The sequence below is a fragment of the Rana temporaria genome, chromosome 2, assembly GCF_905171775.1.
Source record: "Rana temporaria chromosome 2, aRanTem1.1, whole genome shotgun sequence".
Taxonomy (NCBI): Eukaryota; Metazoa; Chordata; class Amphibia; order Anura; family Ranidae; genus Rana; species Rana temporaria.
Genome location: NC_053490.1, coordinates 310904949 through 310919419, shown reverse-complemented (window position 1 = coordinate 310919419; position 14471 = coordinate 310904949). Strand labels below are relative to the sequence as shown.

Sequence of the window (14471 nt, the reverse complement as noted above, 5' to 3'; positions counted from 1 at the left end):
GGCTCCTGTTCCACTGGGACAAAATGCAGTTCTGAAGTATCCTGAAATGGGCCCCGGCCCATGGAACAGCTTCCAGGGATAATGTCATCATACCTAGGACCCTCATCGCCTTCCTTACTGAGCAGTGATTGGTTTGTAGAAGATCCTGCACTGCCTGTTGAATATTGGAAGCCCTCTGATGTGAAAGGAACAACCTCATCTGAAGGGTGTCTATTGTGAACCCAAGGTAGGGAATGATTGGAGTAGGGATCAGAGAAGACTTCTTTACGTTCACAATAAAACCGTGAGAGACCAGTATTTGAAGGGTTTTGTGAAGATGATGCCTTAACAAAACTTCTGAGGGGGCTCTGACTAGCCAGTCGTCTAGGTAGGGTGTTACACATATCCCCTGTAGGCGAAGAGCTGCAGTCAGGATCACTACCACTTTTGTAAAGACTCGAGGTGCCAAGGTAATGCCGAATGGTAGGCAAGTGAATTGAAATCTGGTGATTGAAGAGAAGAGCGATCCGTAGATATTTCCTGTGTGATTTTAGAATAGGGATGTGCAAGTATGCGTCCTGAAGATCGACTGGCGCTAGGAAGTCTCCCTCTTCTATGTTTGCAATGGCAGACCGAATTGACTCCATTCTGAATTTGCGCTTTGCAAAGAACTGATTTAGGTAAGAGAGGTCTATTACTAGCCTCCATCCTCCTGAGGCCTTGGGCACTGGAAATATCGGGGAGTAGAAACCTTGGGAACTTCTCCTGATCTGGAACTTTTTCTAGAGCGTGCTTTTTTATGAACTTTTCCACCAACTCTAGAACTACTGGGTTGGAGGGTTTGTTGAGCATGAATTTCTGTGGAGGAAAAGAATTCAGCTCCAGAGAGTACCCTCTTGTGACGATGTCCGTCACCCAGGAGTCCGATGACGTCTTTTGCCAGACCTGAGAAAAAAACCTTAGCCTGCCTCCCACTGGAGGAGAGGCGCTGATGGCGTCAGGCTTCTTTGGGTTTGTTGAAGGGCTGCTTCTTGGCTGGATCGCTGGATCTTGCCTTTTCCTATAATATGGCCTTTTGCCCCGAAAGGAATAGTTCCTTTTTGGGGAGTATCTGGATCTTCCATAGAACGGCTTACTAGACCTCTTCTTCTCCAAGGGAAAGGTAGCGTCTTTTTCTTCATTGTAAGACTTGAGAATATCATTCAGATGAGGGCCAAACATGGATGAAGGGTGAAAAGGCAGGTTAACAAAACTGAACTTTGAAGATAAGTCACCCATCCACTGCTTTATCCAAAGTGCCCTCCTGGTCGCATTGGATAAGGCGAGGGATCTGGACGAAAATTTTAGAACGTCCACAAGAGCGTCACATAAAAATTCTGCGGCAGACTTCATCATGTCAACTCCCTTCAACAAAGAGTCCCTAGGGACCCCGTCTTCTATATCCAGAGACAATTGACTCAGCCAGACCCTTAGGGCTCTTGCTACCGGAACTGAAGAAGCCGCAATTTTGGCGGTGGAGGCTGCAGCTAGATAACTTTTTTTGGCTAAGCCATCTGCCTTTCGTTCCAAGGGGTCAGACAGTTTGGAGGATTCATCTGAGGGAAACGGATTTCTTGACCATCCGAGCAGCCGCCAGATCAAGCTTAGGTGGATTTTCCCACTCAGGTGATACTTTAGAATCCAACCTATAAGAAGATTTAAAGCGGGTCCCCGCATCGGATTTCTTGTCAGGGTTGGTCCAGTCCTTTTTAAACCAGTCACTTAGAATGGGGTGGAAAGGAAATCTCATATCTGGGATCTGAGGAAAATACAATTGATCCTTTTTCGGTCTAGCGGATACATCTTTGGAAGATTCTATAGTGTCCTTTACCGCCGACAGCAATTTAGGAATTTTATCCTTAGGCAATAAGTATAAATCGTCATCCAGATCCTCAAACACTACTTCCTGACCGGATGAGGAGGCACTACATTCCCCAGATGAGGAGCTAGATGCGGCTGGGGATATATCTCTGGTACTACGCTTCCTCTTTTTGGATACCAGAGAGTCTTTAATTTCTTTAAATGTGCTAGACATTTCCCCTTTAAACCATGACAGGAATGAACTGGCATTATCAGGTGGATTCAAACAGGATGCACAGGTGTCATTTGAATATGTTTCCGGTAGGGGCTGTTCACATTTATTGCATACATTGTGCTTGGACTTTCTCCTGGCTTTTCCAGAGGGAGCCATCTGGGAAAAAAAATAGACAGAGAAAAAACCCCCACCTAAGTAACAGCACTATAAATATATGTATATAAATATAACATAGGGAACATGCTCTCACCTCTGACCGGCCAAGGAATCTGCTGCCTAGGCTGAGTGCAGCCATAGCAGACCCCTGCCGGTCAGAAATAACCTGTAGCCCTGGACCAGAAGTGACGCGGCCGCCCTGGGATTCCCCCAGAGTTCAGACCCGGCCGTATATACAGCAAAGTAATGCGATCAGCCCATCATACATTTTCCAGTAAAAACATAATGAATTGGAGCCGTTACCGGCGCTCACCGTCCCTCCGGTCGTAGATGCGAATCTTGGAGTCCCGGAAGTGCGTCATCCATCTGCGCGGCTCCTTGCGGCGACTTCCGGCCAATGGAGCGCAAACACCCCCGGCATCCATCTAACCGCCGTAGGACGGGGGATTACATGGCGGCCTTTCCGGATCACGTTCTTGCCGGGGGATGTTGGGGTGCAGGCTGAGGGACCGAGGATAGCACCCGGTATACGGCCGCCCCTTAGCTCAGGAACCCAGAAGCACCGGGTATGAGCACTTGCCTCACGCCTTCTTCATCTGTACTTTCAGGTAAGAAGAAAGAAAAAATACGTCTGTGTGTGTTCTTGGGGGCGGTTTATAGGCACAAGGCAGGTGGATTCACTGCGCTTAATTAATCAATTTAACTTGTCTCACTGCTAGTTTAGTTCTTTCTTCCTTAGGGGTTAGAAGGGAGCTTAACCCATTGTGTGCCGCCGTAGGACGACCAGGAAAACAGAAATACATTACAGGTGATATAATTTGCTGCTCAGTAATTGCAGTATCCTAGTCTGCATCTCCCCAAGGTAATACTTTAAATATGGCCTGTTAGTGTGTCCTGAGGAAAGGAGTTGAGAACCACTGCTGTAGATGGAAACAGTGTGGATTTGACGTTTTTAATGTAATTTTTATCTCTTTCAGTTTTTCGCCTGCTTACTTGTCATTTTTGCGGCAGAAGTCACAGCAGGAGTATTTGCATTTTTGGGAAAACAAAAGGTAATTATAGCATTTACTCTTATCGCCTATTTGATCTGTAACAACAAATTTTCCTTCTTGTCCATTGAGGGACACAGGACATTTTTAACCTTCGAGTTATACTGTTCTACAATAGGTTTGGACACTAGCAAACAAAACTGTAGGCCAGCCCAGAAAAAAACCCTCACTGGAAAGTCCTCCAATAATGTGTTTTCAGCCTGAAGATGTGTTCACTTTCCAAAGTAGGGGAAACGTGTTAACCTTTGCAGATGCTTGGATTGCTTGCATCTCAGATGCTTGTGTGTGGAATTTGGCATCCTAGGGCTACAAACTGGAGTTTTACTCCCAACCCCTTCAGTTTCTCACCCTCAGCCTTCCTCTGTTGCACAGATTAGAAGCTCTCTTTTGAGGATTAGTCACACAAAGCACACTGGGTAGCAGTGGTGGTGAGAGGGGTGTACACACTGAATGAATGCCTGTGATCAGTGGCGTGTCACTGATGACCGCTATTTATTCATGAAAAAAGTCAAAGGGACCCTTTTGTTGTAAGTTGATGGTAACTAAAATGACTATGATTTCTTAGCAGAAAGGAATGTAAAAAGGCTTACTGAGCCATCAGTTGCACATGATTCTGTTTCCGCCATAAACCTCATGTCAATGGCAGTGGAAGGGTAACAGCGCTGCTGTATAAGCCCAAGCTCTGAGCAACAGTGTAATTTCTAAATCTGTTAAAATGATATACAAGTTCCTGCACAGCTGTGCTATGATTCCCGCACCTGCCCCCTGAACGTGGCACAATATTACGTACTTTCAAAGTGTGTAGCTGCATGAAAAAAAGCTTTAATAGGTGTGTGTATATATACTGTATGTATATATACACTTTTTGAAGAGCAGTCCTTTTATGTATATTAGTACATATGTCTGTGCCACTTTATATTAAATGAAATGTGAGCACTGAACAGATTATACATTTGCCAATGTCTGAGTCTGTTTCCTACCCAGGAGTTTCTCAGTGGGATAAATCTTCCTTTCTACAGCTGGGTCTGAACCAGTGTCAAAGGTCGGGTTTCTGCTCTTACTATCCTGCCTCAGAGATCGTTGGCTTCTAACTTCTTGATTAAAACCTTTGTACAGGGGTCTTCCATGTAGCTCTCTACCTGTTCCCCGGTCGTGATTCAACGGTACCTGAATCTGGTTTTCTCTGTGATCCAGAAAGCACCATTTGAACTTGCTGTATAATGCCTCGTTTCCACTGAGAGGAACGGTTCGGGTCAGTACAGTTTGGAAGGGTTAGAATGGTCCGGCCTATTCAGGTGAGCATTTCCACTGCAAGTCGGACCGTCGGGCCATACAGGGTTTAGAAAAAATGCCTAGCGTCCACCAATCAGTTGAATGTATTGTAGCTCCGCCCTAACTGAACCATACCCTTTTCTATGGCCCCACATCTGAAGCAGGACCCAGAATGGTGTGGTATGGTTCGGTTGTATAGGCCACTTTCATAATGGAAACAAAATGGCGTACTGTACCAATCCGCTCCGGACTTCCTTCTTGCCTAAGGTTTCTGCCTTTCACCTCAGCCAGAATATTGTTTATCTGTTCTCTGTCTCTCTTCACCAAAAGGAAGTTTCTCTCTTCACCAAAAGGAAGTTTCTCTCTACTGCTTAGATATGGGTTGGGCTGTACAAGTCCATCTGTCGCTGCTTTTTTCAGAAAGACCAATTCTTTTTTTTTTTTTTTTTTGGTTTTTGCCATTCCAGATGGACCCAATAAAGTGCATAGGCTTTTCATTCGACGATCGCATTCCACCATCTCTACACAGGCAGGTCTTCATTCAAGTTTTTAGTGGCAAGGATTAGGTTCCACTGTTTCCTGTAAAGGCATACTATACTTAATCTGTGAGCAGTTTTTGGGCTTTTCCACCTCAAGCAACTGTTTACCAGATTTCCAAGGCTGCCACCTGGTCCTCTGTTTACACACTCTTTAAGATCTTCCAGGTGCATGTTTTGGCCAAATCTAATGCCAGTTTTGGGCGATTTGAGTTGTAAAAAATCCCTGGTTGTGTTCTTGCGCCTGTTAGCATTGTTTGCTATGTTGCCAACTCTTTAGTTGGACTGCTTTTTGTGCATCTCAATGGGTAAAGACATCATGTGTCCTCAATGCACAAGAAAGAAAACACTGGGGTATGCTGGTAGTAAGTGAGGTTATCCTGGGCTGGCTGACAGTTTTTTTTGCTAGCCGGTGTCCAATCCTCCTCCCATGTGGCAGTTTAACTCGAAGGCTGAAGACTTCCTGTGCCCCTCATTGACCTCCAAGAAAATGATTTTATGGCAAATATCCTTTTATTTCAGTGCACTTTCATTTTAACAGGACATCATACATCCTAATGTAAACCTGAAAACCACAATGCAGCTTAGCCACATGTATCTGTGCAAACTTTCTTTGGCTATGATGTTACTAAAATTATACTGACAGCTCAGCACATGTTCAGCTTAGTGCTTATCCTACTTTTGGCAGGCATTCCTACATAGTGACTACATGGTTACACTTGTGTAATATTTTGGTGAGGGGTTCCCCAGATCCCTGATGTTTTTGGATTGTGGCCTTCTACCAGTGACACAAAGATTAGCACTGTTAATCTTGATATTGAAAATCACTGGGCATTATTAAGGCCATATTGAAAAAATGGATATTACCGCGCTTATCAAAGGAGGGGAAGAAAGAAAAGGGGGGGGGAAATGGAAGTGAGGAGGAGTGGAGGTACAGCTGCGGCACTGAAAGGTGTATCAAACCATAAGCAATTGATAATGGGGAGGGTAGTGCTGCGCTAATCAGTGGTGAATGGATAGGTGAATAAGCAGGTGGGGGAAGAAAATGAAAATTTGTATAAATGAAATGAGGAGCAGTATAGCCCAAATGGCATCAGCATAAAAATAAATATAAAATGATCAGTGAACAATAACAGTACTGGTGCAAATCATATAACTCCACAGGTTCCTCTTAATGTGATGAAATACACTATGAATAAAGTGATAGGTGGTGCAAAAAATTCCCAAGTAACTGTGCTAGGTGACACTACTAAACTGGTGATAAACAATCCATCAACAAGGCTTGAAAAATATCAGCAAAAAATATATATAAATAAAATTTCAAAAGTCCAAGAAGCAAAAGTGCAAGTGTGGGTCCGCAATATGAAGTGGAAGGGGAATGGGTATCCAGTGATCCTTTTAGGGTGAGTAAGGATGTCCCCTTACCTTACTGCTGTAAGGTAACAGCATATAGATCCAACCACATTAGATGGTTCTCTCGATGGGCTCTGATCCAACAACGGCAGGTCCTCCTTGGAGTTCTCGTCCCAGATTGGTCAGTTTCTCGCCCCAAAGAAATAAAGCATCGATAGTGTGATACCGTTTTAAAATTTTAATTCTCAGAGATAGTAGACAGGGGTACTCACATAATCTAAAATACAATTGAGCATGTAAAAAGAGGGGCAATCTGTCGCCAACGTCGCCTCCGATACCTCTCAGTGGACTCATGCGCATTCGTCACTATCATGTGACTTCCTCAGGAGTCATTATTAAGGCCATATTTAGTTTTTCTTGAGAATGGTTTTGCTGATTGTTGGGAAAGTGTGGTGGGGATAGATGGGAGACTAGGGAATTGTTTGATTTGGGCATTTATTGTTGCCGACAACAATATTCGAGTGTGCATCCTGTGCTTGACATGGGTAAGTTGAGGGAGACTGAGGAACATTTGGGCATAATATCCCTCATTGCCCAATTGCAGCCTTTCAGAATTTTCATCTGCTTCTCCAGAATCCTTGGGTTACCTCCACAGTTACTAATAGTAGTCATGAACATCCCAACCAGGCCCGGACTGGGACAAAAAATAGGCCCGGGCATTTTAGACTGAGCAGCCAACTTTTCCAGGGACGGGGGGGGGGGGGGGGCGCGGTCGGTAGACATTCGCGGGGGTGGCTGTTGTCGGTCCTCCACACTGTAATGTGCAGGGACACTGTGATATAAAGGGAACTGCACTGTAAAGGGGCACTGCAATGATTACATTGCCCCTATACAGTGCAGTCCCCTTTATATTACAGTGTCCCAGTCGTATTGTGGCCATTCAATGCTAGTACTGTCTGTCTTCTATTGTGCCCACACTGCCCTGTGACACTGACCTGCTCTCTTTTTGGTGGTGCGGTACAGCATGGCTCTCTCTGGTGGTGTGGGTACAGCGTGGCTGTCTCTCTGGTGGTGCGGGTACAGCGTGACTCTCTCACTGGTAGTGCGTGTACAGCGTGGCTCTCTCGCTGGTGGTGCAGGTACAGCGTGACTCTCTCACTGGTGGTGCAGGTACAGCGTGGCTCTCTGGTGGTGCGGGTACAGCGTGGCTCTCTCTGCTGGTGCGGGTACAGCGTGGCTCTCTCTGCTGGTGCGGGTACAGCGTGGCTCTCTCTGCTGGTGCGGGTACAGCGTGGCTCTCTCTCTGCTGGTGCGGGTACAGCGTGGCTCTCTGCTGGTGCGGGTACAGCGTGGCTCTCTGCTGGTGCGGTACAGCGTGGCTCTCTGGTGGTTCGGTACATCGTGGCTCTCTGGTGGTTCGGTACAGCGTGGCTCTCTGGTGATGCGGTACAGCGTGGCTCTCTGGTGGTGCGGTACAGCGTGGCTCTCTGGTGGTGCGGGTACAGCGTGGCTCTCTGGTGGTGCGGGTACAGCGTGGCTCTCTGGTGGTGCGGTACAGCGTGGCTCTCTGGTGGTGTGGTACAGCGTGGCTCTCTGGTGGTGCGGTACAACGTGGCTCTCTGGTGGTGCGGTACAACACAGCGTGACTCTCCCTGGTGGTGTGGTACAGCATTTCTCTATCAGGTGGTGCTGGGGCTATTAGTTCCCCCAGCACAGTCCTGTCTTTCGTTTTTCATGTCTCCTGTAATGCTGCTACAAGCACTCCTCAGCTTGTTTTCGGTTTTCTCCCCCCCCCCTCCCCCCCAGCAGAGTGTATGCTGGGGAGTGTAGTCAGCTCCCTGCTGAGAACAAATGGGCCTATCTCTAAGACTACATTTCCCATAATGCCTATCTAGTTGCTTCCGATTGGTCCTTTGTTGTGGCCAATGGTGAGTGAAGAATAGGCAGGAAGCTTTCTCGAGTCCTCACAGCTTTTTCGAGTCCTGCCGAGTGCCGACAAGAGAAGGGGAGGGGGCGAGCGGGGGAAAACATCCTGACAGCAGCCCGCAGCTCTCCCCCTTGCCCCACCGTGCAGGACACCTTGGCTGGAAGTGGAGGACTCCACCTGGGAGCAGAAAGCGGAAATATCCGCGCGGCTCTGAGAGGCTGAGCTGTGTGTGAGAGACACACAGCTCAGCCCATGCAGCCGAAAGTTCCACGGAGACACACGCACGGCCGCATAGCGGTAGCGGCCACGGCCTGTGTTAACCATGTCCAGGCCATGGTTGCCGCTTGCCTCTCGCTGTGCGGCCTAAACAGCAACAGGCTACGGAGCGGGTGGCCCTGGCCGGGCCGGCCCACCGGGCATATGCCCAGTCTGCCCTATGGCCAGTCCGGGCCTGATCCCAACTGCCAGAAAGTCCCAGCCCCTTCTATTTTAAAGCGGTTGTAAAGGTCACTAGTGTGAAAAAAAATATTAAGAGAACTATTACCTTGTTGTGACTGAAGGTTTCTTTTTCTGTATGGCTAGAATATAATCACTGGTGTCTGAATTGCAGATCACGTGATCGCTTTAGCTCCCTGAGCAATCTACAGATCTGCTGATGGGCATGTGTTCAAGGGACGTGACATCATTGCTGGAAAATATCTTGCCGCTGGGTGGCACTGCATTTTCATGGCAATGAAACAGTCGCTTCCCCAACCAGTGCAGTAAGAGGAGGGGTCGATTTTTGTGCCTACTGCTGTCATTACCATGCCACCCCATAGGGCAGCCGTCAGAAATTTTGGGGGCCCTTACACAGCTTTAGGCCTGGGCCCCCCCGGCCTGACCACCAACATTCCCCAGTGCCCGCTTACTGGCTGCCCCATCAAATCTGCCCACTGGCCATCCCACTAAGGCCTATCCCATGTCCTCCTTCTCCATCCCATATCCCCCTCATTCTCCTGTAATTTCATCTCCTCCATCCCATGTACTCCTACTCCAGTTCCATCTCTCTCATCACACATCCTCCTCCTTCACCAGTCCCATCTTCTCTATCCCACCTCTCATCCTCCTCTCCATCCTGGCAGATGGTCCACTCTGACGGCAGCTGCCATGTGTTAAAGATGGCCCGGGTTGTGACGCTTGGTTCGTGCCCCTTGAAAGCCTGGGGCCCTTACTTGTGTACCAGCTGTACCCCCTGATGGCAGCCCTGCCACCCCATGTCTCCTGCCAGGCCTAAAAGCTTTTTTTTTCCAGCCTCTTGTCAGGCTAGGCTTTTAGAAGTTTCTTAGACTAATTTGCATAATTTTGCACAATTTCTTGTTTTGCACTCACAAAACCGTGATTCCAGTCTAAGGTCTTATGCTGTATCCATGTAAGCTGCATCACTTCCCAAACAACTTTGACTAATGCAAACATGAGGGTACACACTGCTTATCCATGTAGCTCAAAAACAGTATTTGTCCATCTGATATGTGGATACTCCACCCATGCACCCATTTGACATGTTTCACCCCTTAACGAGGCTTAATCGTGGAACCTTTTACCGCGTCTGCTGTGGCATGCTTTTTGTGTTTTTATTATAATAAAAAAAAAAAAAAAGCAATACATTTTTGGAGTGCGGCTGTCCAGAAAGTTTTTCCTCTATTTTGCATCATTCCATGCATTGCCAGCACCCGTGGCTTTGGATCAGGTGAGGAGACTTTTTGATTAGTATCCTAGAGCGGTGATTTCTCTCTTTAATCGTGGAACCTAGTTTGTAATGCATCCTTTTTTGGAACCTGTTGTGATATTGTATTTACATTTTAACAGCACGTTTCAAACCATAAATTGGGAACTTTGTATGTTTTTGAACTTCTCAAAAGGTCAGCTGATCAAATGTCTGAGAAGTAAAGATTGTTGAGGGTAGTCTAAGAGTCGGTTCACACATAGGCGACACGACTTCGGGGGCGACTCTGCAAGTCGTCCTGAGGATGACTTCAGAGGCGATTCGCAAAACGACTTCTGTATAGAAGTCAATGCAGATCGCCCTGAGCCGCCCCCGAAATACTACAGGAACCTTTTTTCTAAGTCGCAGCGACTTGCGTCGCTCCTATTAGAACGGTTCCATTGCATTCAATGGGATGCGACACGTCAGGCGGCTGAGCCGCCTGTGTGTCGCCCAGTGTGAACCGGGTCTTAATAATCTATTTATTACAAGTACTTTTATAGCACTGTTAATTTACACAGCGCTTAACATATATATTGTACATTCACATTAGTCCCTTCCCTCAAGGAGCTTACTATCTAAGGTTCCTAACTCAAATTCACACATACAAATATTAGGGCCAATGTACACCAGAATGTCTTTGGCGTATGGGAGGAAACTCACGCAGGTACAGGGGAACATGTAAACTCCATGCAGGTAATACCGTGGTGGCTATTTGAACCACTTGCCGGAAGTGCTAACCACTTAGTCACTGTGCTGTCCTTTAGACAAAGGAACCATAGAACCATAATTTTGTTTCCCTTTAAGGAGACACTGTCGCCTGCCTATTTTAGGAAATAATTAAAGTGCTTCATGATAGCCCAGCCCCCCCAAGCAAGGTATTTTTACCTATTCACTTTCCCTTGCCATCCCCCACTGCTGGAATTTATCCTAACATAGTTTAGGTGTTGGAACTTATTCACATCCAGAAGCCCTGCTTCATTGTGTAAATGTGCAAGAGCTCTGATGGAACAAGGAGGCAGAAAGGGAGCTGTGATGGGTGAGTATTCATTGCGCGGGGAATGGAAAATCGGGAAGCACTGGAATTTTTGCCTAAAGAGTCAAAATAAAGCTGATGATTTCAGGCAAAAATTCTGAAAATAAAGTTCCAAGAAAGTTTGTACTCCTAATCCATTACTGGGGTCAAATCGACATTTGTTTTCGACCACAGTGATGAGAAAATTCAAAGACGCAGCCTCAGGATGCAAAAATGTTCTCGAGTGAATGGATTTCTAACAGTGTATGGGGTTTTCTTTCAGTAAAGTCCATTCATTCCAAAATCCAATGTTAAAAGCAAACAAAATCTTTCAGACAACATTCAAATGTTCTGAGAACTTTTGTATGAATTTTCCTAAGTGTTCTTTCACAGGGGCGGACCGTTTTAGGCGGACCTGAACAGGTGCTCCGTGCTCCTCTTTGGAGCCACAGATGTCAGCGGTGACATGCCCACTGACATCCGACCCACTCCAATCCGCCAAAGTGTGACGGAGGAAAACACTATTTTCCATCAGTCCGGTGGATCTGGTGACAACGGACTCTATGGTCATCCGATCCCCCATAGGGGAGAGCAGCGCTCTGACAGGTCAGTCCCTGCATAGTGTGCAGAGACAGACCTGTCATCTGCCGGTTCAGCGGGGATTCCCGGCTGAGCAAAGCGGAGCATGAAAATGGTCTGCCCCGTGTGAAAGAGCCCTAAGACTGTTCAATTTTGTTTGAAGTTCTATCCATCTATGGCCAGATTAACAGCTTCTCTTTGGGATGGATTTACACTGATATTCTGCTTGTTAATGTGCGTTGCATTAAAGTGATTCTAAAGGTAATTAAAAATAAATAACAAACACGTCTATAGTTACCTGCTCTGTGCAATGTAATTGCACTCCTATTCCAGATCTCTCCTATTATTTTACATAGTACAGAACTACAAACTTCATCACCTTTTAGCTCTCTGGGATTTTTCAGCCTCTAGACTACTAGTGCTGGCCAGGATGACCAGAAGCTCTGAAGGCAATACATTTACACAGAGAGAGCAAAGGAGCATCCTCGTCAGCACATAAACCGATTAGCTGCTTATGCTGCTTCTACCTCCCACTGTCTGAGCTCTGCTGTAAAGGGACTGCAAGAGTCTGATAACAGGTTATATTTTCTTTTTCTAACAATTTTGAGTCACCTTACCGGATCTGTGATCCATTGATCCCCTTTGGATGTCCAGCTGCTTTTGCCTGTTTGACCATTATAACTTAAGGTCCTGCAAATCTGGTAAGAGACTTGTCTGCAAGGGTGCTGCTGGTGACGGATACCTCTATCTGTTTACATATGTACGGTGCACTTTCTGGATGGATTAATTACTTCGCTTATTGACTTTTCACTCATTATGGACTGATTTTTGTTTTGTCATTGATTGTTAAAGTGCTGCATATTTATAATTTACACATGGTCACGCTTACACTTTTTTTATACACCTAGTTGTTTGTTAATGCAGTACATGACGCCATTTTCAACGTTTTTTTTGCACTTTATATGATCTTTGAGCTCTGATTATATACTCTTCTTAATTGCATAGTGACCGTGAACCTCCTCTTTTTTTAAAGCCCACCCGCAGGTGCTCCTGGCCCCTCCCCTCTGTCTAGTGCCCCCATGGTAAGCCGCTTTCCATGGGTGCACCCGAGCCCCACTGCTGCATCCATTGAGAGACAGCAGGACCTGGCCACGCCCCCTGCTCCCTCTTCACTGGCTGATTGACAGCACTGGAAGCCAATGGCTCCCAGGGCCCAAGCAAAGCCAGCTAGACCCGGAAGTGAGGGGGAGAGAAGAGCTGCAGATGTGCACAGTGCTGGTTGGAATGAGGGCTCAGGTAAGTAAAAGGTGGAGTGAGGGGGAATGCTGACACCTAAACATTTTTTACCTTAATGCAAGGAATGCATTAAGGCAAAGAAAGTTTAGGCTTTTCAACCACTTTAAGGCTTTTCAACCATATGCAATCGAATGGTCTGCCTAACAGACCAGGTGCATGCACTATTTATAACAAGTGTTTTGCTGCATGTTGTGGTTCACTGGAACACAGCTGCTCTGTGGTGCCTATTAACAATGAATGGCACTACAGCACACCAATGCCCATGACATGGGTTCCAATAACACACCAGGCAATACCCATGTTACTGCAATGCAGCAATATAAGGATTTGTTTCCTAGTCTGGAGCACAAGATAATTTAGAAAATATAAGTGCATAAGTAGGAAAGATGAGGATGGTAGAGGAGATTGTTGGGATAAGAGGGTCATAATGTATTTTACATCTATATATTACAGCTTTTACCATAATCAAGTCATTAAATCTATATCTCGTTCCATTTATTTGCTGTACAAGAAATGGTTACTGCCCTGTGAGTAGCTATTAGGTTGGTGATCATCTGCTGAGTATGCATTATGTAGCCGATATTGTCTGTTATTTTTCAAAATCGATAGGTTGACAAGTCATATCTTGTTCAGAACGGTCATTTCTAGAAGTATAGCTAGCTGTTCCCCCTCCTTTTTTTGACATTTTGTGTGTTCTTTCAACAGACTATTATAGATGCTCAGGGTTTATACACTAAAGCCTATGACGACTATATAAAAAATGGAGGAAGAAATGAAACGCTGCAAGATTTTCACACGTTTGTGAGTATTAAACTTCTGATTGTGGGAAAATTTATATTGACGACAATTTGAAAACATGAAAATAACAGCAGATTCATTTGGACTCATAATGGATATACTGTATTTTTACAACACATTCTTGGTTAAATGTATTCTCTCTGTTCATAGAATTGATTTATTAGAGTGGTAGAAGTTGTTCACTTCAGGAAATTGTATTGTCACTCAAGTGAATTTTAGTGTATAAGGTGAAACCATGTTCATGAATGTACAAATATGTGCTAGAAAAAAATACTGTTTTTCGCTTTAACCACGTGCCTACTGGGCACTTTTACCTCCTACATGCCCAGGACAATTTTCGGCTTTCAGCGATGTCGCACTTTGAATGACAGCACGGTCATGCAACACTGTACCCATTAGAAATGTTTTATTTTGTTTCACACAAACTATTTCTTTTGGTGGTATTTAATCACTACTTTTTTTTTTTGCTATAAAACAAAACGAAGATTTTGAAATAAAACTAAAAACTTTTTCCATAGTTTGTTATAAAATTTTGCAAACAGGTAATTTCACTGATGGGCGCTGATGAGGCTTTGCTGATGGGCGGCTCTGATAGACGGCACTAATGGGCGGCTCTGATAGACGGCACTAATGGGCGGCTCTGATAGACGGCACTAATGGGCGGCTCTGATAGACGGCACTAATGGGCGGCTCTGA

At 45.7% G+C, this 14471-nt stretch overlaps 1 protein-coding gene across 2 annotated transcripts in view; it reads left to right on the top strand.

Moving 5' to 3' along the window:
- The window catches only part of TSPAN2 (tetraspanin 2), a 236155-nt gene that overhangs the window by 178288 nt on the left and 43396 nt on the right, over positions 1-14471 (top strand). Inside the window, exons 4-5 of one of the 2 annotated variants that reach the window (XM_040337387.1) lie at positions 3187-3261; positions 13683-13778. In XM_040337387.1, the coding sequence (XP_040193321.1) occupies positions 3187-3261; positions 13683-13778 (171 nt within the window). The remainder of the gene's footprint in view (positions 1-3186; positions 3262-13682; positions 13779-14471) is intronic. The other variant, XM_040337388.1, reaches the window with a different exon arrangement.